At 41.6% G+C, this 24,424-nt stretch overlaps 1 protein-coding gene across 3 annotated transcripts; it reads left to right on the top strand.

The window, feature by feature from the left end:
* Nucleotides 1-2,950: 2,950 nt before the first annotated feature.
* On the top strand, nt 2,951-24,094 carry slc8a4a (solute carrier family 8 member 4a). 3 transcript variants are annotated; one of them, XM_071461308.1, is made up of 9 exons: nt 2,951-4,838; nt 5,191-5,266; nt 7,632-9,044; nt 9,176-9,693; nt 17,031-17,137; nt 18,407-18,525; nt 19,610-19,709; nt 20,728-21,000; nt 22,296-24,094. In XM_071461308.1, exons 3-9 carry the CDS (start codon nt 7,701-7,703, stop codon nt 22,673-22,675), a joined length of 2,841 nt encoding a protein of 946 aa, XP_071317409.1. In that variant the 5' UTR covers nt 2,951-4,838; nt 5,191-5,266; nt 7,632-7,700; the 3' UTR covers nt 22,676-24,094. The 3 variants fall into 3 exon arrangements, with proteins under 3 accessions (XP_071317409.1, XP_071317411.1, XP_071317412.1); XM_071461310.1 differs by lacking the exons at nt 2,951-4,838; nt 5,191-5,266 and adding exons at nt 6,461-6,591; nt 6,706-6,794; XM_071461311.1 differs by lacking the exons at nt 2,951-4,838; nt 5,191-5,266 and adding an exon at nt 6,516-6,794.
* Nucleotides 24,095-24,424: the final 330 nt, after the last annotated feature.

Raw genomic sequence — 24,424 nt, 5'->3', positions numbered from 1 at the left:
TGTGTTACATTGTGTGCTTTGAATAATATCAGAGATTTCTTATTGACCTTGATGATGGCAGGCAACAGTGACAGTGATGGAAAGCATCAGTAAATGGTTCACTGAATATTATCCTACATTCAATTGATTTATTACAAGCTTAAAAAAATTAGCTTTAGCCCAAAGTGTCTGATGACCACTGTTTCACCCAACCAGTTCCCTGCTAAGGTGTTGGAAGTATGGATGAGCTCAAAATGATAAAGAAAAAAAGATTTCCACACTTGGATCTATCTATACCTTCATCTCATCACGTACGTCTGATGAAGGCCTGACAGGCTGAAAGCTCAGAAAATAAAATGAAAACACTGCATAGATCTCAGTGTGTGGAAATTTTCTATTATACAACTGTGTGCCAAAAAGTAGCTCAGCAGGACCACAACAATAAAACATCCTTAACATCCATTGGTACAATGTAGGAGAACTGTTACCATAGCAACACAAACAACTCCAGGAAGGTTGCTTTTTGGCCTCTAACCAGAAATCAAATGCTCTCTGCCTTTTTAATACAATTCAGACAATCCTGGAAGATATCTTCATGTTTTCTGATGTTTGATGTTATTTTGCAGTAACCTGTCTTAACTAGCATCATTTATATTGTTTTAGATGAAACTTACCTGAGAACGCACTCAGTGACCCTTTAAAAAAACAATAAAAATGATGCATGATCACACTTTACACTGTACTGGGACTGCAATAATTTAGATGCCATGTATATTATCATAGTGTGTATAATTTAGTAAATGCGTTCCAGCACCTGTCTCCAAAAATAAATCCCACCACAGTGAATTTCATGGACTGCACTTGGCAAAGAAAAGCACAATCTGTTTTTTAGGTAATTTACTTTTCATTTCCATCTCGCCCTGATGCCACTGTTTCCAGCATCTGCAAGCTGAAACGATTTGTGATGGCCTCATAGAGAAAAAGTGACATCTTGAATTATTTTTTCTAAAGTTACTTGAGAAATGTGGACAGTTTCCATCTTTGTTGGGGATAATAAAGATACATTTTTTCATAGGGTCAGCCATCTGTTGCCATCCTTAACTGTGAAGACATATATCATTCTCTAAAATTCTGAAGATCAGGTTTTAACTTGTCATGAATCCTTTGTCCACTGTCTTCTTCCTCAAAGGTCAAAGGTCAATGTCAACGTAACACCACCTGAGCTAGCATGAAAGTTTAGCTTCTATTTCAGTCACCCCTTTTCTTCTGCTGAAGTTAATGTGCTAACCAGCCTGGCCCAGACCCGCTCCAGCCTGTCTTGTCACTTTCCAATAGCAGCTCACTGTAACCTCGACTCTGCCCTGAAGATGTAGCGCTGCTCAGAGGACGTATTATAACCTCTTGTATTATAAAGACAACGATGGCTGAAGCTCTTGTCAAGTGACAATCACCACCACCCACTCCTGACAAGAACCCACTTACAAATAGCCCCTTAAAAGGCAGTAAAAGTACATGCTGTAAGAAGAGGTTTTTGGGGACACACTTTTGATGAGACTTTTGCATGTTTATCTCATAAAAAAGTTTTGCAGAAGACCAGACTTTGTGTCTCTGCAAGAAACAACAAAATCATTTTTTGTAACAATATTGTTTCATATACTTTGATGCAGTGAGAAGCCCAACAAAATGCATCAAAGTGCTGGAGTCCATGGCCAGAGGGCGCAGATGGAGTGGAAATCACAGAAGACCAAGTAGCTGCTTTGCAGAAAATAAATCATGGACACTTGAGCTGGTGGCTGCAACAACATGAATTTCTCTTATATTACATCAGAAAACTGGGGTCCACATATTCCAGCAGTTATTGGACCCTCATGCTGTCCCTCCCACACCCAACAAATCTTTTTCTCATCAATAATGGCATTAGAGAGATAATTATGGGTGATAACTTAATTTAGCTCTTCACATCACATGTATAGATTCATACATGAGAATTGAAACCATTTTAGGTTTGCTGCTGTTTCCAGCCAATGCCACATATTTTGTTTATCATCATTCAGTCGTGAAGAAGGTCTGAGGCGCTGTCCATGGTGCTGAATTTCAAGGACTGAAATATGAAGGAGAGACAGGGAGTGGCCTGTGATAGACATATTGTATCTGCTCATTTGAACACACTGAAGACTGTGGTAAAGCATGTGTATGTGCATGTCTAGAAGGACCAATCAGTATCATGTGATACACTGAGCAGTACCTACTTCTCTCTCAAGCTATGGGCATGTATACATTATCACCATCTGACTCTACTTCACAGTGAATGAATAAACAAGCTACAGTGGTGCTGTTTAGTATTTCAAAAGGAAGCTCTTGCAAAGATGAACCTTTCTGCTGCAACACATACATTTACAACACAAATGGGAGGGTCAATGACCTGAAATCAGTGAGGGTGAATTGTTTTAATGAAACACTGCGTGTCGACAGGGAGGTTTTAGGTGACTGTATTGTGCAGTTGTCTGTTTTATAAACAGTGTACATGACGTGTGGGAATGAACACAGTGGTTTAAGTGAACACAGTCTCCACAGGCGACAATGCAAAACCTACCAGCATGTGTTTGACCGTCCTCTCTGCAGGAATAGAAGATTCCAGTGTGCTGCTCCTCCTCATGGTGTTCAGGGTGTTTCCCCTCCTCTGGTGCTTTCTGTCCTCCAGATCTCAGTGTAATCTTTTTTATTTCTCTCTGAGGTTTGCCATAATCATTCCTTGAGCTGGGTAATCTGTAGCCTCCAATTCACTGTTATTACAGGCAATCATCCACCAATAAAAACTAAATGAATTTTATCCAAATGAAAGCTATATTTTTTTGCTTTACTAGCAGTGTAGCTCTAGGAACGGCAATGCCGTTTTTCCACACTGTGGTCTAACACTCAAATTGTTGGATACAGACATTCATGGCACCTAGAGGATTAATCCTAATGATGCTGGTGATCACCTGACAGGTCAAAATTTCCACTTGCCCTATATTTCAGTTAATGACTGAAGGCCGAATTCCTGTCCCTCTCACATGTACTTTCAAATGAATGAGCATGTGAGCATGATAATATGCTAAATGTCAACATGTTTACACTGAATGGCTCTAAACATAATCCATGTTGACTTACTACCTGTTAGCATTCTAACATTAGGATTCAGCTAAAAGAATAGCTTAGCTTGTGTACGCCATAGGTTAATGAACGTTCAATGTGACAATAAAGATATTTACATGTATTTTATTACTGCATTTCTCTACAGATGGGGTACTGATAACAAAAGGGTCAAAATCTATAAAGAAGAGGCGGTGTCCTGCCTATAAGTCCCTAATATCGCTCAAACTCTGGTCCTACAATTCCCATAATGCAGCTTAGTTGCATCTTTCATTAGACCTTCTCTGACTGGTGAACGCCTTCATCTTCTGAATTCAATCCCTCCACTTACAACCATGGTTTCCTGTCAAATATTTGAAGGCTCAAGCCTAACTCAAGAAAACCCTGATGACATCACTGTGACATCATCGGGGTTATTTTCTCCGGCTTTAGAAAGAAGATCTTCAGAAGACATTAGTCAACTGATGACAAGGAGACTGACCTGTATGCTTCATTTTTCACCCCACTACTGGTAAGCATCGAAATGGCAAAGTTGTGAATCATTCTTTCATCAGTGCAGGAATCTTTCTCCAAAATAACTGATCCGGTTCCTAACTTCTATGACTTTTATAATAATGTGCATTTACATAGCAAAGAATAATTTCAGGGTGAAACTCAGTGTGGTTTTTTTTCTGTAGTAGCCTACATCTCTGTCTATACCATCCAGACTACAACAAAAAATAAACCACCAACCCACAACAGACCTACAGGAAACATCTGGGATTTGAATCTCAAAACGAATATCAGATCTGTAGTTTTTTATTTTACAGCAGGTTATCTGTGCTGATGGCTGATAGCGACAATAGGCAAAAAATAAAGAGGGTTTAGGAGTGAAATGGTCATTCATCCTAGACTCCTGATGCGCAGTCAGGAGGACCTGCCGTGCGTGTAGCGCTGTTTTCTGAACGTCTCCTCCCCTGTTTCTGCAGTGTTACTGCTTTTCCATCTCGCCCATCGTTTCTTGTGCCAATGCTGCCCACCGCAAGAGTAAGACAAGACTTCCATTTGCATAACCACCACACACTCCTCTCTCTTGTCTGCCACCATCCCTCTGCTATCCATCTTGTCCTGATCCGTGTGCTGTGTGGTTTGCGTCCTCTCAATCCTTCACCATTCATTCACGCCTACTCTCATGTGCAGTCCAGTTTGGCTCTTTGCGTTAACCAGCTCAGACAGAAAAGCAAGGGAATTTTTTTTTTTTCACTCAGTTTATTTTTCGGATAAGGAAAAAGAGCCTTAAAGCCTTTTATAAAATGACAATTTTGAAGAATTTCTGACTGATACAAGCGGGACCAATGAGGACAGACACAGTAATTTAATTTATTATTTTACGCATCAACAATCGCACGTAGCCTGGAGAGGATAAAGCTGATAACGCACTGTGGTTTTTGAGAAATTACTTAGCTTTGCGGAAGGTGTCGCCGCGCTGGAACAAGGGGAATTTAATAAGAGGAACTAATCCGACAGTGTTAAGTTTGCTGAGGTAGGTACAGGTACTTGTCAGGGGGGAAGAAAATAGCGAAGAAGCACCGTGGAAAGCTACGCGTTATTTCCAAGACACCAGCGCAACAAGCCAACACCATTACACCAGCCTGCTGTGTGAATGGCACACGGGGTGTCTTCCTCTGTTGAACTGGTGCAGGGTAGCCACGCTGTGACCAGGGTCCAGCTGAGATTCGGGGCTTTCTGTGAGTATCCGTGGGACTGCTGTGCGCACTACATGGACCGGTCTGTTTGTCTCTCATGCTCAGCCTGCTGATGGGATAATCGGCTTTTCCCCCTGCATCTGTAATGTCTAATAATCTAGTTGTCTCAGAGCCCATTTGTAACTTACTATTTTTGCATTGCCTCTAGTCTGCAACAGTGATGTTTCATTTGTTTTTGTTTTTTTTTTCCACTCCAGTTGTTAAATCTACGGCCACACATATCTGGCTTTTAATAAGCTTCCTAAAACTCTCTGATGTGGAATCCTTTCCGGTTAGTTTCCGTGCTGAATTTAAAACTCTCTTCGTTAATTTAAGAGAAGCTGTCTTTCCACAGATATATATGAAAGATAAGTTCATCTTCTGAGGCCACAACTTCCACACTGAGCTGACTCACTGACAACTGCACCCAGGTGAGTATAGTTTTCTTATAATATTAAAAACAGGAAACATAAACTGACACATAAAGCAAATCCCTGCATGAGCATCTTGAGTTCTCCCCCATTATACTGGGCTCTGAAGCTCATACCTGCATGCAAAGTTACAAACCAAAAGTACTTGTCATCTTTGCTTAGATCTCTGTTTACTCATTGTGGTGTTTGTTCAACATAAGGAATTATGTTTTCTATTAACAGCCAGTTTCCTCTTTTGTTTACACGTTGTCTCTGCTTCATTTTCATTCTGTTTGTTATTTTGATGACTTTTTATTCCCAAGATAGTAGATGTGACATTTATGAGGAGTCTCATTACTAATTGAGACTGCCACCAAAAAGGCACCTTCTCTCACAGAACCAGTGCTGGCATCAAAAGTATGACTCATTATGTGTTTGCTTGCCAGCCTGAGACCCTTGCTGACCAAACAGGAACACTTCTGAGGATTGAATCACGGGCATTTATTTTATATTTTGGTCATTGTGGAATGAGTGAAGATTAAATGAGAGACAGTTTGAGATGGAAAGGTGAAATCTTGCTGGGTGTGTCAGTTGAACAGTTGAAGTGAGATTGCTCTTAAAAAAGAACAAATGTTAACTATTAAAAGTGCAGAGAACTGTGGTTTTGGACGTGTGGAGTTTCCAGCAGAATGGTTTACAGAATCTATCAGAACCCATGAAATGTCTTTCGTAAGACTAAAGATATGCACTATAAATTGTAAAAAGTAGTTGTTGTGTCGACTAGAAATTACTGTGTTCTTCGTTTAGTGTTTCTAAAAGTGAGTTCCCTTGTTAGCTTGTTGCTACCTGGTGATCTTAGCAAGGAATGCGTATCAGTGAGCAGTAGATGAAACCAATAGAAAGGACACATTTTGTCTCTATAGTATCGACAAAAAAAAAAAAGCTTCATCCCTGCATTCCCACCAGTTGGAGAGCTTGCTTTTACCATAGAAACGTCACCCACTCAAAATTTGTGCAGGGTTGTTTGCCAGAGGAAAGCATTATATTTTATTATATTATATTATATTATATTATATTATATTATATTATAGTTGAAAATGAAGGAATCAACATGACATAGTGCTGTGGAATATTTCATTCTCTCAAATTACATGAAGTACATAGTCTTGTACTGTCGGCTCTAATGTTATTTATTTATTTATTTTTCAAAGCTTCCAGCTCTGCTTGAGGAATTTCTGGCATTGCTGTCCATGGTGCTGATCTTTCCACTCAGCACACAAGTGTTGAGTTGTTGCATGAAGCTGTTGAGTTGCACAAATGCAATCTGTTTGTCATTCAGTTATAAGGTAATGAGAAAAAAAAAAATCAACAACTTAATTTCTACAGCCGTGCTGCACTGCTTCACCCTGACATGTAGCCTTGATGGAAACTGATGGAAAACGTGCACTCCTGTTATGCAGGTCAGAGTGGAGATTGCAGCTTTTCTCAGCTGCATGTCAATGAGAGCATGTGCTGTACGTAAAGCATTGTCACATCCCTTCTGCTTCAGGTAGGCAACCTATTTTTGAGACAGAGGTGGTCTTAAAATTTTAATTAGGAAGCACTAGATTACATTCCTTGGTGTTTCTTTCCTCTCTTTCTCTCTGTTCACACTGATGCTGATGTTAATCCTCTGGAGAATATTGATGCTTCTCCCTCAATTGTTCACTCAAACTGTGAAGATGGAAGATGGTCATGCTGCTGCTGCCAAGAAAACCACTGTGAAATTATTTTAAGCTGTCCCCTGACATAGTTTAAATAGCTTTCATAAAATGAGGAAAAATGGTTGCTACATGTTTCTAGTATTAAACAATATATTACAGACTAGAGCTGAAAGGTGTGCTGCACTTCCACGAGAGACCAGGGTTATTTCTCTTTTAAATAATCTTACAATATCTGTATCAGGAGGTCTGGGCTGCCTCAGAACAACTGCTCTTTTCTTGTTATACTCATTGTCAGAGAAGATTATTTTTGGAATCCCATCTAACCTGACAGTACATGGTGGATTGAGTCAGTGTTTCCTTCAATACTACAGGTACAGGTGCAGAGGGTAACATTTTTACCGCTGCTTAGCACACAATGACCACATTATATGTGTGGGAGTTTGACATGGTAGTTCAACACCAGTGACTCAACGATCAGTAGGTGCCAATATTTTTGGCTTTCCAAACTTGGACCAACTAAACGGTTGGATCCCACATCATTTGCATACAAAAGAGCATGACTGTGAAGACTCCTGTGATGTTAACCCTTTCCTTGTAGAGTTATTGCAAGAATAGAACGTTAAATGATGAACATCTGATGTAATCAGTGTAACGATATGATTTCTTTTTCTTTTGTCTTTCAGATGTTTGTATAAACCTTCACATGTGACGTGGACTCAACATCAGAAGACACCAAGCCTCATCAGCTCACCATGTTGCTGCACAGACGTATCCTGAACTCCTCTCCACGTGTCACCCCATGTATGTTCATCCCTCTTCTACTGGTTCTGCTCCCGGGAGTCACTCATTTCTCCCAGGCCAGTGCCAGCCATGAAGACGCTGGCAGCACACCAGGCAACTGCTCCAATGAAAACAACTGCTCTGAAGGTGTGGTGCTGCCCATGTGGAACCCCCAAAACCCTGCGGTGGGCGACAAGGTGGCACGTGCCATTGTTTACTTTGCAGCTCTTATATACATGTTCCTGGGCATGTCCATCATCGCGGACCGTTTCATGTCTTCTATCGAGGTTATCACCTCTCAGGAGAAGGAGATCACCATCAAGAAGCCCAATGGTGAGACCACGACAACTACTGTGCGCATATGGAATGAGACGGTATCCAACCTGACCCTGATGGCGCTGGGCTCATCAGCACCAGAGATCCTGCTGTCTGTCATAGAAGTGGTCGGCCATAATTTTGAGTCTGGAGCTCTGGGTCCCAGCACCATCGTGGGAAGTGCTGCATTCAACATGTTCATTATCATCGCTATCTGTGTCTATGTGGTGCCCGAAAATGAAACACGCAAGATAAAGCACCTGCGAGTGTTTTTCGTCACTGCTGCCTGGAGCGTGTTCGCCTACATCTGGCTGTATCTCATCCTGTCGGTGTTCTCCCCCGGAGAGGTGGAGATTTGGGAGGCCGTCCTGACCTTTCTCTTCTTCCCTCTGTGTGTGCTGCAAGCCTGGATCGCAGACCGGCGCCTGCTCTTCTACAAGTACGTGAACAAGCGATATCGTGCTGACAAGACCCGTGGCATTATCATCGAGTCAGAGGGAGATGCCATGTTCACTAAAATGGACTTGGAGATGGACGGTCAGGGTGTGAACTCCCACACTCACCCCAAAGAGGCTCTGGATGGGATGCTGGAGGGGGTAGAGGAAGGTGGAGGGATGAGCGCAGAGCAAGATCAAGAGGAAGAGGCCCGAAGGGAGATGGCTCGCACGCTGAAAGACTTAAAGCAGAGGCATCCGGAGAAGGACATGGAGCAGCTGATTGAGATGGCCAACTACCAAGTTCTAGTCCAGCAACAGAAGAGTCGGGCCTTCTATCGCATTCAAGCCACTCGCATGATGATCGGAGCTGGGAACATCCTGAAAAAGCACGCCGCTGACCAGGCCAGGAAGGTGGTGAGCTGCCATGAGGCCAGTGGGCAAGAAGAAGATCCCAACACCATCTACCTGCAGTTTGATCCCTCTCACTACCAGTGCTTCGAGAATTGTGGCTCACTAAAGCTGTCAGTGAGCCGGCATGGTGGAGAGAGCGGCTGCACTGTGAAGGTAATGATAGGAATATTGTAAATGCTCAAGGTCAATTTAAAATCAACTAAAATATTAATAATGCAGCATTTTATTATAACCCCAGTTACTAAATATTTAATAAAGTTTCTTTCTTTGCCTGTGCCTCACAGGTGGACTACCGTACAGAGGATGGGACGGCCAATGCAGGCTCAGACTATGAGTTTGCAGAGGGCACTCTGGTCTTCAAGCCTGGCGAGACGACGAAAGAATTCACTGTAGGCGTTATTGACGATGACATTTTTGAAGAGGATGAGCACTTCTACGTTCGCCTTAGTAACCCACGTATCGTGCACCGAGCTGAGGTTGCCATCCTGGAGCCAAGCTCCATCACCTCCAGCAATAGCACGGTGGGCATCTCTTCCCACATTCCTCCAAAGGCAGCCCTGGGTAACGCTCATACCGCCACGGTCACCATCTACGATGACGACCACGCTGGCATTTTTACGTTTGAGAGTAACTCCACGAGGGTCAGCGAGAGCATCGGCAACATGCAGGTGAAGGTTCACCGGACGTCCGGGGCGAGGGGGAAGGTGGCAGTGCCTTACCACACCGTTGAGGGCACTGCCAAGGCTGGGGAGGACTACGAGGAGGTGTCCGGCAAGCTGGAGTTTCAGAACGATGAGACCATGTGAGTGGGGTTTTGTGTTTTTTTTTTTGATGTGATGTCTTGTTGTTGCTTCTAATAACTTGATCAAACATCACAGCCCACACATTGGTTTGTTAAACAGTCCTGCTAGATTACTGTAGGTTGTCTATTCACCCCTAAAGGATAAGAAGACTATTTAAATGAGTCACAGATACGTTCACTCTGACAAGTTTAGATCTTTCAGAGGGACGATGTGGGAGGATAAGAGGATGTAATTGTGAGGCAGATAATGAAACATTGTGGCTGATGTAAAAGAAGAAGAACAAGGAGAAGGAGAAGAAGCACAGCAGCAGCTTTCTATGAATGAATGCAGAATTAACAGGCAGAGCTTTGGTATTTCTGTGGAGGTTGTATTGCAGAGCAGTGAAACCTCCATTGCAGGAAACAAAGGAAGTGTGTGTGAGTGACAAAGCAGAGGAAAGAATAACAGACCAGTGAGGGCTGAGCAGCCACTGAAACTGGTGCATGTGATGAAGCCAGTGTGATCATTTTAACAATAGGGTTCATGGAGGCAGCAGCAGAGCAGCTGATAAAAAGAGCAGGGAGGAAGGGTGAAAGTATGATGTTTTTTCAGCTCTTCTCTTGAACGTTGTGTGGAAAGGTTAGCTGAATGAAGAGCAGGCTACACTTGTTGTGGTGTTTTTTTTTTATGCTGAGATGAGCAAAGAACCTGGCAATTATCCACAGCTGTGATGTTGTTTTTTCTTCTTTGAAAAAGAAAATTCCCTCAACCGCATCAAGCTCATCACAAAATGATTTACAGCAAAAACAAAGGAATAAAATGTGTCAGATGAATCTGTCTGCATGAAGAGGATTTCAGGGATCGTGTGTAGGTGTATTGTGTAGGTTGGCGGAGTGGGAGGAAAGGCAGGTGAATACACGGTGTCAAAGAGAATGCACATCTTCCTATTTGTCCTTTTTTTTCTCACAGTGCAGGTGAGATCTGAATATGTTGTTTGTCTCTTTTCTGTCAGTCTGCTCGCTTGCTTTTTGCAAGTTTGCCTTTGTGTATTTTTAAGGGTGTACGTGTGTGTCTGTGTGCCGATTCCACTTTAAACCCACATCAAACCCACATCAAACAAAATGTCTTTCCAAAGCAGCACTAAAAAGAGCTTCTCGAGCTTCCACAGCAATTAAAGAGAGTGGAGAGGGGTTAAATGAGTCCCAAAAGTTCTCAACTTGGCGCAAAAAGCTACAGAAGGTGCAGTTAATGAGACAATGGTGTATAACAATGTGAGATGAGAGGTGGGCAGCTTGTATCTGCGCTCAAATGGAGACTGAGCATTAGATGAAATCCTCACCTACTCACCCAACACTCTGTTTGCCAGACTCTAGCAAGCTGACAGTGACACAAGCATCTGCACACTTTATATTGTCTGCACATGGGCTCTCCGTGACAATTGCCATTCAGCAGGAGGCGAAGGCCTGTGGAGAGCAGGATCCAGCGGAGCAGGACAGTTTGCCAGCAAAAACTGATGAAAATAAACGCAACAGGAGATGCCAAAACTGTGCTCAGCTGCTCCTGTACTCCTTTGAATAGCAAGCGCAGACTCAAGGGGGAATGCAGGAGTGGGTTGCTCTGATCTTAGGTAGGAAGGTTTGACTCAGACCTTGAGTCAGAATTGCCAGGTCCAGCTGGATCAAGCCGCAGCTGCTTACTTATCTTTACATCCAGCTGAATTTTGAGTCTAAAATACCTTGTATTAGAGAGTTATAGAAAGGCATTCAGCAGCATTCAACTCTATTCATCTCTATTTGCAACACAAAGACATTCATCAAAGCTGGTGTGGAGCCATCGAGCCAAAGTTCCCCAGTTGAACAGATTTTTAAGAGCTCAAGCCTTCCAACAAGATTACATTTTGTTCCTACTTTATGCTACTCAGATGCTAGAGCCAGACTGAATTTTTCATGAAGTAGTTTAATTTGCAGCACTCAGTCTGTCCTGTGAAAAGATGCAGGTGAAACCCCATGGCTGTGTGTCTTTGCATCGTCATCTCAAAGCATTTTGGATTCTGTAGGTACGTGTCTGTTTGTGTCTCCGAGCACATGTTGTGTGTTAAATATATATATCTGTGCTCCTTACTGCTCAGCAGGCTGCCAAAGTTCATCCTTCAAACAGAGCTGGCTTTTCTTACCCAAGTGTTTCCCTGGGCGCTCAGGACAAAGAGCTGACACTCAGCAGCAGCCCTGCAGACAGCTCTGTCTCTTTTTCTGTGTGTTTGTTACAGTGTCTCTGGATTTGTCTGTCCTTGTGTGTGTGTGTGTGTGTGTGTGTGTACATCTGCCTGTCCTGGTCGATGTTTGAGCATGCAGAGGAGCAAAAGATGAGGAAGCCAAGATTTTAAGCTTTTGACACAGAGCCAAGAAGAATGGTTTAAAATGTGGGTGTACAGTTTAATAATAATTTACCATCTAAATTCTGCAGTGCAGTAAATAGATTATGATGTACAGACACAAACCTCTGAGCCAAAATAAACAGGCTGACATAGAGAACCGTTTTACATTCTGTGTGCATGGATTAGAAGAAGATCTGCACAGGCCCTTTGATGCTTGTGTGTAGCTTCCTCCTGTATCTCTTTTTACGCCTCAGAATGTGTGGCACTACACACCAGTTGAGGCAGAAGTGGATAACGGGGGCAGTTACATAAGCCAAGATGAAAGAGATGTGAGGAGATCACTTCTGAAAAGGGAAATCAATACCCTGATATTCTTTATTTCGCATGCCTAATGTGGTCGGGATCAATAGCATCCTCAACTTCCTGACAAACACGGATGAAAGAGGAGCAGCAGACTCATGGTTGGATAACGTCAACACATTCGTGGCAGTTTTAAAATCTTTGCTTCCCCTGTAGACTCATCAGGGTAGAGGAGACGGTTCGCTCCGTTTAAGCAGCACTGACATGAAGCTTTCATTTTCAAACAATCAATCTTACATTTTATGCTCACAGCACTTCATCACATTTAATTGATATAATTAGGCTACACTTTTTTGCCTTGCCCAACATAGCTCAATGGGTGGCTGCGTTTGTCGGTCCACCAGTTTGATCCAGTCTGAAATAACTGTTGCCATGTAACAAAGACATTCATGATCCCCACAGGATGAATCTGAATGACTGAAGTGATCCCCTGAGTTTTCCTCTAGCACCACCAGAAGGTCATAATTTTCATCTATCCTGTGAAATATCTCACCAACTACTAGACTTGTCACAATCCCAAGGATCAGCCCCCTGACTTTTTCTCTAGTTTCTAGGTTCACATTTGTGCTTTGAGTAAAATGGCTCAACAACAATTGATTGGATTTTCATGATATTTAGTAAAGACATTCATGCCCCGCTAAATTTAAATTTATTACTAAATACATGTAAAATTAAAGACATTCTCATCAGATCGATTGGAGTGAAACAAGAGCTAAAGAACATTATTGTTATCTAAAGTAATAAAGTGCTGCAGGGATGATCCAGCACCCTGGTTCCCTCAACAAAAAGCCAATAAGATTTTTACACAGGCTTTAGGATTACTGCAGAAAATAAGCTCTGACAAACAAAAGTTTATGATACTTACACGTTTTGTTGAGCAGGATAATGAACACCACTTTTATGATTTTTGAAGCCTGAATACAATTGGCAGAACTAAAAAGCTGACGCTAGACTATAAATAAATTACATGACCAACGCATGACTTCAGCGTCACCACCACTTAACTTCCAACTTGTAGTTTGATTTAGTTCTGATCTCTTCTGTCTTTCCTCTTGCAAACACCTCTTATAAACACAACAAGGCTGTAAAGGTGGACTGGTGAGTAGATCAGTTTTCCGAAAACCTTTGTAGTCTCATTTAGTCACTTGTTAGCAAGTGCCCCTTTTTAGGAAACATAAAACGCTAAAAGAAATCGTGACTGGGGTATTAACTGATGTATTTTATGTCATAGAATAAAATGTGAAAATATGAGTTTCCTCTCATCTCACTCCTCCCCTCCTTTGCTCATTAGTTCCCATATCATAAAGCAGCCCTTCACTGTTGTGTTGCCACATAGTTTTGTAAATACAAGTTATTAGAGGTGGGATCATATATCATTATCAACGTCAACATCATTTTGTTTCCATATAAATATCCTGTACATAATAACCAAGCTACACATTACAGTGGAGACTAAATAATGTTTCCATTTTATCTGCTGCAGATATGAGAAACATATTTCTTCATGTTCAGCTCCACTGCAGTGTCTCTGGAGCTGGTAGAAATTCTGTATCTTGCTAAAAGACACTTCAGCATGGCAGATAGGTGCTGACACACGAGTTTGATCCATGGTAAGTGAATGGCACTGCCCCCTTCAGTGTTGTGCATTTGACATACCGCCATGCATACTGTATAGGCATTTACTCATTCTCCATGCTGGCTTCATTTTTGTCAGGGTCTCAGGAGGGCTGGAGTCAGTCCCAGCGTGCAGAGGGTAGAAAGAGGAGACACTTTCCCAGGGTGAACATAGAGGCATAAAATCACTCACATTGTGCCTGTAGGCAGTTTAGAGTCTCCAGCCCTCATGACTTATTCTTTTGACCGTGGGAGGAGACTGGAGCATCCTTACCAAACCAACCCAGTATGTGGAGGAGAGGGAAACTCCAAATAAAAAAGGTCCAGAGCTACTTTAAGAATCACAGCCGTCTGGCCTCTTTTTTCAAGGGATGACAGAGCCGCACAACCCTAGGTCCCCTGCTAATGTTCTCGGGTTAATCCAAGTTAATCCAGCTAATTAATTTACAAATGAAGCATACACAAATTCAATACACTCAGAAAATGTGAGATGCCCTCGACAGTTTTATTAGCCCTTATAAAAAGAGCCAGCCAGACTTTGTGCAGTCGGCAGGGTTTTCCACACATACAGCAGAGATTGTAACTGCTCCAGGTAGAACAGATATTAGTTTTCAGAGCTCAGACAACACAGTCCTCTCCCTCACATGTGTGTGTGACAGACACAATAGCAGCATATGTTACCCAGTATGACTTCTCAGAAACTGTCCCAGCACTGGAGAGATGTCCGATACACTGTGAAACGTGATCTGTGGTGAGTGAGGGCTTTAATGTCTGACTGCGACTGTCGCAATGAGCCGCAGAGATTAGGAGCTCAGGAGGCAGAGCTAAGTGGTGCTATCCATGAGCCCCATTCTTACAGTGACCATTTCAAACTAACGTGTGGGACAACCCTGACAAGCAACTACAACCTGTTATATTTATAACCAAATTTAAAGGATAGTTTGATATTTTGAAAAATTCGCTTTTTTTTTTTTTTTGCTTTCATGCTAAATTGTGGTTTCACAGGGGTTTTTCTTTCTTAGAAGTCAGCAAATAGTTTCAGCTGCTGGTTTGTTGATTTTGTACTCTTAAGCTAAGATAAGATAAGCTAACCTAGCCAGCTGCTAGCTCTAGCTTTATAGTTAGCGTACAGATATGAGAGTGCTCTTGACCTTCTTATCCAACTCTCTGCAAGACGACACATTGAACTATTGAACTATTCTTAAAACTAGTTTGTTAGCCCAGTGGCTACTAGGTAGCTACCAAGGTTTTGTTACTGGTAGTCTTGCATGGCCCGACCTTGAGATACAGTTTTGAAATCAGAGGTAGGTAATTAAACAACAGTACTGCTACTACTTATACCCAATGTTGATATACTTTACCACTCATGAGCCTCACTGACTTCACTGGACAACATCATGAGGCCAGAGTCCCTATTCACAATAGATTCATATCTCGTGGAAAACTGAATTATTTATTGAATCTACACACTGCACAGCTATCCTCACCCTGCCGTTAGCTGAAGGCAGAGGCTCCATGAGAATCACGTATTTGATTATTTCACTGAAGAAGATATTTAAAAAAAATCTTCCCTAGAGTTGTTGATTTGTTGTATTCATGGTTCAATGAGGTGAACTTATTCATTCAAGTCTTGTAAATACTTGAAAATTGACTTTTTATATTTAATAGGTTAGCCTTAGCCTTCTTTTCTCTAGCTTTGAATCTGGGTCAGTTTTGATTTGTTTGACTTTTGTGATATTATCACCAACCTTCAATGGGAGCAAATGAGCACTAGACTCCGACAGAGGTTAAGATTTAAATTACCAGCTAATCAGCCTGATTCAGAGTGTGAGCCTACCTCCCTGCTGCTTTTTGACAGCCTTTCATGTCTCGTTTGTATTTTAGTCGGAGGTCTCCAAAATGTAGCCTAAATGTTCGTCCGATCCCTGGCAGTTACATTGTGTTCAGCTTGATCCTCTGCAGCAGGACAAACAGTATCTGCCCCAAGTGTGATGTAATGTCAAAATGGCTGCTGTGAGAACACGGTCCATAGCAACTGAACAGTCATATTTTATTTTAAGGCCTCTCCATGAAGCTTCAAAGTAAACTCACCTTGTAACTGTACATATAACACTTGTTTAGAAGATGAAGTCTTTTGTTTCCACTGTAAGGACTCAAGGCTAAGCTGCGATTCCCTCTCGCTCCCACTGGCACGACTCTCTCTGACATTTGACAACCAGTGACGTATCATTCATGTTTAAAATAAACTTCTTCTCTTCTCCAAGCGAAAGCTGTTCCTGCGTGTTGTCGAATCCTGAGTGTATATGTGTAGACAGAAATAGACAGCCACCCACATATCATTAGGGAGATGGAGGGAGAAGGGCGAGAAAGACTCACTGTGACAGAGTAAGAGAGCAAAGCGGGCTGAGGAAAACATGTTGGTCACAAGGTTGACACCACAGCCTCACGTGTGTTTGTCAGGTTAAGAGTTTGCTTTAACCTGCATGCAGCCGTACATAGGCAGTGCTTAATTTGCACAGACAATAAGATAAAAATAATTCAATTTCTCATGACTTATAAGTTGAAGTGTGTGGGAGGGGTGTGGGTTATTTCACTCTCTACTACCCTAATGGAATTAATGGTGTAGAAGGAGCTCGCCCTCTTGTGGGATGCTGGGTAAAAAAAATAGATTTCAATATTTCATATAGCACATAGTGTTCTGCACTACAGTATATTTGTTAATTTTCTTAAAATCTTGAGCTGCCATCTTCTTATCTAACAGCTCTGATTCATGATTCATTGTGTAGGCAGTCTACCTCTTGGCTACACTGGTTTTATTCGAGTGTGTACAAAAGCATGGGCTTAGCATTAGAAACTGCTTTCACTGGTTGCCTGAGATCTATTTTTGATTGGTCTGAGGTAACAAAGGCTCACTGCAGGTTAACTCTTATTCCCTGACTAAAGCTCATTTATGAATTCATCTCTCTTTGGCTCCCTCCTTTTCTTGTTTCTTGGTCCTTCTGCTCTTAGGAAGCTGTTGAATGTGAAGATCATCGACGATGAGGAGTACGAGAAGAACAAGACCTTCACCATCGTGTTGGAGGAGCCCATCCTGCTGGAGGTGGGACAGAGACATGGTGAGTTGAAGGCCGCAGCGGCACACTACACCAGCAGAGTGTGCCTCATTATTTTATGGTTGGAAATACATTTTAATCAGCATCCACTCTCCTTCATATTTTATTTAAATTCTTAGGCTTGTGCAGTTTATACCCAGTGAATTTTAAGGTCTAAATTGTGATGTCTTTTGTCCCTTTGGTGCATTTAATGGTCAGGCTTCATACTGGAGGACTGAAGGTTTAATTGTTGTGCTTTAGGTCAGGGTTAGGGTTGAAAGGGATGGGAGCGAAAAGAGTCGTGTATTTCGCTACATATAGAGTTGAACAAAAATCATAGCCATCAATCATTTTTTAAAATGTACTGTAAAGACCCTGACAATTTTATGAAAGAATATAGAAACATACTTGATTTCAGATTTGGTATTTTGTTATTTCATTTACTTATATCAGTGCTGACATGAATAGCATCATTGTTTTTGGAATCAAACATGTATCATTGAATTTATAATCAGCATGCCCGTACTTTCCACAAGATCTCCAAATAATTAAATCAACTTTGTCAAAGCGACACAGTTATCAGACTTGCTCAGGTCATACAGCAGACGTCAAGCACGATCTAAGACCAAATGAAACAGGCAGTAGTTGGAAATGTAACTGATGTGTCCTGCACATGTTTTGATATGACCCCTGATGTCACTGGTGACCTATAAGATGGTCATTTTTCATGCCAGCATTATATCAAATAATGTATGGGTCTTATTCATATTAATAAAATAGATGATTTAATAAACTAATGGACACAGTGACAATGAAATCAATAAGCGCTAAAATGCATTAATAAGAAAATAAATAAATAAATATCAAGTCAAAAATAAAAACATCTCTCCCTAAATTAAATTCATAAGTTGGCCCTGAAATAAATAAATAAACAAGATAAATCAGTATACAATAAATAAATAAATATCTGTGTATTATTTTAAAACTCTATTCCACCTTTTTATTCTATGTTTTATCTATTTCACTTTCATTCTTCTCCTGTGAGGGTGTGTTTTATTAATCCATGGTGAATTTATTTCAGGTTCACACTTGTTTTTCAGTTGGCCTCTGAGGACATTATTAGAACAGTTATGATTGGTGTTAGAGATTCGGACAAAAGCCTTCACATTAGATCCATAGATGTATGGAGTACTCAAAACTGGCTTTCATTATCATTAGATACTGCATATTATTTGACAAATCTCTTCCTGATCCCCCTGGCTGATAGTTTGCTCACCTGTTCCTTTGCTGCAGGAGACACCAACGATAACAAGACAGTGGTGGGACCCGAGGACGTGTCAAAGATGGGCTGCCCCTGTCTGGGAGAGCACACTAAGCTGGAGGTGGTCATTGAGGAGTCTTATGAATTTAAGGTAACTCAAATACCTCTGAACTACTCTCACCTATCACACACTGCATTTTGGACCATCTCACAAGCTGTCGAGGACTGATGAGCGCCAGAAGATCGAGACCTTCAAATCTTTAAACTATTTCACAGATACTATGAGAGCAAATAAACAAACCAAACAACATGATATCAACAAGTATTCTCTCTTAATTATTTATCAGCGCAGTGTTGATCCTGACCTCCAAAGTTGCTTCAAGCTCATTCAATTTGTTCATGGTCGACTGAGACAAAATAAAACGTCAATATTTTTCATTAAACACATCAGTAGATGTTATCTCACATTATGCTGTTATGACTGTTGGAGATGAATATTTGATGTAACCAGAGATGGGTGATAAATTATTCGTTAGGTGCATGTAACTAATGACTCTGCCAGTAGAGTCATTCACTCGTCGTGTTATCCAGCCTGCAATAGTCAAATAAGTTGAGAAAATTTTGTCATTTAACTGTACTGTAGTTTTAAAAGGGTACTTTGTTGATTTTGTCTCACACTGCCATAAAAGTGTTCAAGAGACAAAAACACTCAAAAGTTGTTGCATTGATCCTGATTTATAATTAAATAGTGCTGGCTCCTACATTTCCCATAATGCAAATTGTGGGATGCTCTGAGTGACATCATCAGGGTTAATTTTTCTGTTGTTTTCCAACTGTTGTCACAAGTTTTTTAAATTTTTAAGTAACTGTATGTGTAAAAATTGGTGCAGTGGCCCTTTAAGACCAAAGTTAAGCTGTAACATGATATAACTGTTACTCAGAGCTCCAGTATCATGTGCTGATGCTCGTGGCTCTATTCTCTGCATTGGTGTAAAGCAGCTTTACCCTGGCAAAGTGCCTTTCTCCTGAGGGACGGTGGGGTTTTGTGTTCCCCTGCATCTGTTCTGGTGACTCACTATGCACCACAGTGGGAGAAGAAGAGACACAGTTAATTCCACCTTAATTCACCACATCAGTATCTCTAGTCTCCTGTGAGAGTCTTAATACCTCATCTCAAAATGGCTTCCAACCTGTCCTCTTCTTTTTGCCGTCTGTGTCTTTGTGGCCACCTGCAGAGCACAGTGGACAAGCTGATCAAGAAGACGAACCTGGCTCTGGTGGTGGGGAGCAGCAGCTGGAGAGAGCAGTTTGTCAGTGCTGTCACTGTCAGCGCAGGTGAGTCGCAGCGTCCTGAAGTGTCTCATCTGTCCATCCCTCTGAGACCGGGCCTGTGGAAGACTGGGCCTGCGGGCCAGATCTGGCCCACCTGCTGCCTCTCACCAGCCTCACTGTTGTTTGGTTTTGGGTTATTTTTTGTGTGTGTTTTGGGGTTTTTTAATAAAATCCCAAATGCTCCAGTTTGACATCGGCTGCATTAAAAAAAAAAAAAAAAAGCCCAATTTAGCGTAATGAATGAAAGAGCTTACACAAACAAAGCCTGTTTTAACATATTTTGTCTGTTCTGCACTTGTTCGCAGCCTCCTTTCAATCCACGCAGGTTATTAAAAATGCATGATGTGGTGAATTCCTCATGTGGTGCACCATAAAAACTAAAATGGCCAGCTCTGCCTGAACAATTAATGGCTCTGAAGAATTTATGTCAGTATATTGTATGTGGTATGGTGAACCCTTTTTATTTTGCCCTTTTGAAAGTCATTCATTTGGCTTTGTGAACCTTTTAGCTCTGCACTGGTGCACAAAGCATTTGGGCTAAAAGCTGACTTACCAGAGACATATCGTTTTGTTAATTCACTCTCTTTTCTCTTTCTCTCTCTGGTTGAGGTCACTCAGATTTGCATGCAGAGTGTATATATAAATAGATAACACATTTCCTGCCTATGTGTATGTCTCAATCGCTGAGTCATAGCTATATTTACAGATTTAATGTAATGATTTGAAAAGGTTAGCTCCCACACATTCGTCAAAGGGATTTGCAGTGGCTGCGTTAAGACAGTCTTGGCTGGATTTTGCTGTCAGAGATGTTATTCAAGTTTGATTCAAGCATGACGCTGGATCTATTCATTGTTTCACCAACTTTTTTATGATTTAGTAGCATTCGAATAAGCACTTCTAAACTGAAATGTGGCAAAACCAAATGTCTAAATCAGGTTTGTTTACAGCAGGATATGGTTGTCAAGCAACAATTCTGTGCATGTGTTTTGCAGGCCATTCATCTCTTCTCTGTCTTTGCCAGGTGACGATGACGAGGAGGAGAGCGGGGAGGAGCGCTTGCCATCCTGCTTTGACTACATTATGCACTTCCTGACAGTTTTCTGGAAAGTCCTCTTCGCCTTTGTCCCACCCACTGAGTATTGGAACGGCTGGGCCTGCTTCTTTGTGTCCATTTCCCTGATTGGCGTTCTGACGGCTGTGACCGGGGACTTGGCCTCTCATTTTGGCTGCACCATCGGCCTCAAAGACTCTGTCACTGCTGTGGTGTTCGTGGCCCTCGGCACCTCAGTTCCAGGTGGGCGTGTGCACCGTCTACCAGCTCAAACACTAAACTTGTCCCGGGTTTCCTCGGGGGTTTGCTCGTGCAGTAGAAGCAGCTGCTTGAGGAGACATGTGTAACCTCTGCCTCCTCCTGCAGGAATTCTCTCCAAAGCTCTTGAACATTAACAAGATGTAAACAGAGAAAAACACTGTTTCACTTGTTATTCGCTCCATGGTGCCTAATTGTATTCCCATTTCACTGTGTCCTAAACACTGCCACAGAGAGGCACAAATGAGCGTATGAAAATTAGGTTTTGACAGGTTTTAGCTCAGTAAGCCTGCACACACTCTCCTTTAATCTGGCAGACTAGTTACACTGGGAACTGCCCAACATGGATAAGTGTGATAATAATCACAGCATTAGATTAACTTCAGGTAGTGGCAGGTTTGACCTAAGATATGAGTTAACTACATTATCTATTAATGCAGATATCAGTGTAACTGTGTTGCTTTAAAGAATATGTTTCTAGGATATTTTAGTTTAATATGTAAAAGTTGCTCACAGATAAATATTGTAGGGCTGTTCATGATGAGTTTGAGAAACATAACCATTTTCTCATAAAGCATCCTTTTTTAAAGGGTTTGTATGGATTTATTTTTCAGGTTAACAAATCCTTCACTAATAACTTTCTGACTGACACGTCTCAAAAAATCATTAATCTCAGGATGAAAGCTCGTCTGGCTCCGTGACAGAGGTGATGAAGTCTGCCTATCAGTACCTCAAAAGCTCACTAATTAACAGGGGATTAACAACAGGATTTTTCACAACCTGGCAACCGTAAACATGTGCCATGAATGGCGGACAGATTGCTTACAGAGCTGTAAAGCATTCGTAAATTATTTATTACTCACAAATAAAGGCATTACTTTTGTAAGCATCTCCAGGGCTTGTTAGTTCAGACATGAATCGCAGTGTTTCTGGTTTGAATCCAGCCACGGACCTTTGTTACCCATGTCTCTACCATCACTGTCTAACAAAAGCTCAAAATTCTTCCAGAAATTATAAAAAATTATATATATAAGCCATTACTTACTTGTGACAAATATTTATAAAGGCTGCCTGGACACAAAGTTTTTATCACCAACAGCTTTTAAGCTCTGTATGACGTGATTTATTCTAAATTGTCTGACACCATTTGTGCCCCAGAGTGACATTTTAAAGTTGTTTAATTCTGCCCCTGTCAGAGTCTGTGCTCACCACTTATCTCCATCAGCAACCCATCTGAAGTCTCTCTTTATGCTTCATTCATACTTCTCCTTCTTTAACAGACACGTTTGCCAGTAAAGTGGCTGCCATCCAGGACCAATATGCTGATGCCTCCATCGGGAATGTGACTGGCAGCAACGCGGTGAACGTGTTCCTGGGCATCGGGGTGGCGTGGACCATCGCCGCCATTTACTGGCAGACCAAAGGCAAGGTGTTCAAGGTGCATCCGGGCTCCCTGGCCTTCTCCGTCACCCTCTTCACCATCATGGCGCTGTTCTGTGTCCTGGTGCTGCTCTACCGCCGGCGTCCCAGCGTGTCGGGCGGAGAGCTCGGGGGCCCACGGACAGCCAAGCTCCTCACCTTCTTCCTCTTCCTCTCCCTCTGGTTCATCTACATCCTGTTGTCCTCCTTGGAGGCGTACTGCCACGTGCCTGGCTTCTGAGACAGAGGGAAACGCACAGACACGACTCCTCTCCTTGTTTTTACAGTCTACTGAATGTGTTTTCTCTCTGTTTTTGTCTATTTTCACAAAAGTTTATAACTATTTGTATCATTAGTTATTATTGATACCACACAGTATCTGATTGACTTTGAATCTTTTCGACTTTGGAACTTTGCTACCATCCACTACGCTGTGAAGGATAGCTTTAGCCACTGAAATACAACCCCTTCTCAACTTTTCTTCCTTTTTTGAAACATTACACTTCACAGAACATTATTATCTAATCATTACTATCAGCATCAAACCTTCCATCACTTGACATGTGAAACTTCTGGCGTCATGTCCTCTCTCTGTGGACAATTACTTGAGTTTTAAGTGTTAGGAAAGCACAAGATTTGAAGGATGTTTGAGAAAACTAAAGACGGTGCATGGGAAGACATTATACTTGACATTTACATAAAGGGAAAGACGCTACTGAAGCTGAAATGACCTATAAAACATAGCCGTGTGTTGATATTTATTACTCAATCTATACATTAATTATTCATTGTGTATCATGTAAAAGATGAACATTGTGCGTGGGGGTTTTGTGAAAGAGTACGTGTGTTTATTTTTGCACGTGATCAGAGTTTCTTGGTAAATCTACTTTAAAGTACTGTATGTGATATTTTGACATGGCTGTTGATGTGTTGATGTATTCCTGTACATGTGAATCACAGCTGTATCATAATCTTTTCACTGCCTGGTGCCCTTTCCCACAAAGCTCTCTCAGTCAGTCAGTATTATGTTTGATATAGCAGGGTTTACAAATGCCTTTTAAGAACACGAGTCAACTTGGAGCAGAGTGGCTGCTTTAAATCGTACTATGACGTATAAATTCTTTAAGCACATTTATGATTTTTGGGTGTGTGTGTGTGTGTGTGTGTGTGTCTGTGTGTGTGCTCCTCTGCTCTCCAGCACAATTAGTTGAAAGGCATGGCACTATCACAAATGGTTAAGGTGCAGTCTGAGTACGGATACGGAAAGGACACCAGTTTTCTTATCTGTCATGCTGACACTGTGAACATTTTTCAGCAACATCACTTTTAGAAGAAGCACAGCAGAGAGCAAAAGGGCCACTTTTCACATGACTATAGGAGGAGCGAGGCCCTCATCACAGCACAATCACCAAACAAGTGCATCATGTGAGATGGGAAACGTGCTAAAAGAGACAACATATAAAGTATTTCCTGAGAGTGTCTCCTTGTGTTGCACAGCAGTTGATATCTAAGTTTGTTTTTTATTTAACCTAGAATCTGTAGAGCCATATTTATTGTAACAGTATTACAGTAGAGGTATTTATATGATCAGTTTTAGTTTTATTGATATGCACGTTTAATGTATAAAAAGTGGAAATAAATGTTGCTGATTTATGATGCAGTAAGATGCCTTGTTGTCTTGATTTCACATGTCAAGAGACAAAGACAGTGAAAACTCTCACATTAAAACTGTTTTTTTAAAGGGAATCTTTCAAGATTATGTCTCTACAAGCCTCAAAGCATTGGGTTGAATACCTCACAAATGTGATCTTATTCGGATTTAGGATCTAGGAAAATATCTACTCAAGTGAGGTTTTACAAAACCAGGTGGATGGTTGAAAAGTGAAACACCTTAGCAGATAAAAGAGGATTTTCTGACAAGTTAATGCAACCCACTGCAACAACTCTTCAAACTGCAGCGCTCTGTCTGACAGTGATGGAAGAGGCGCTA

This window comes from Trachinotus anak, unplaced genomic scaffold (genome assembly GCF_046630095.1).
Source record: "Trachinotus anak isolate AG129_WGS33_773 ecotype Australia unplaced genomic scaffold, CSIRO_AGI_Tana_v1 ptg000024l, whole genome shotgun sequence".
In the NCBI taxonomy this organism is placed as follows: Eukaryota; Metazoa; Chordata; class Actinopteri; order Carangiformes; family Carangidae; genus Trachinotus; species Trachinotus anak.
Note: the sequence above shows the minus strand (reverse complement) of the source record. Positions and strands in the feature narration are given on the sequence as shown.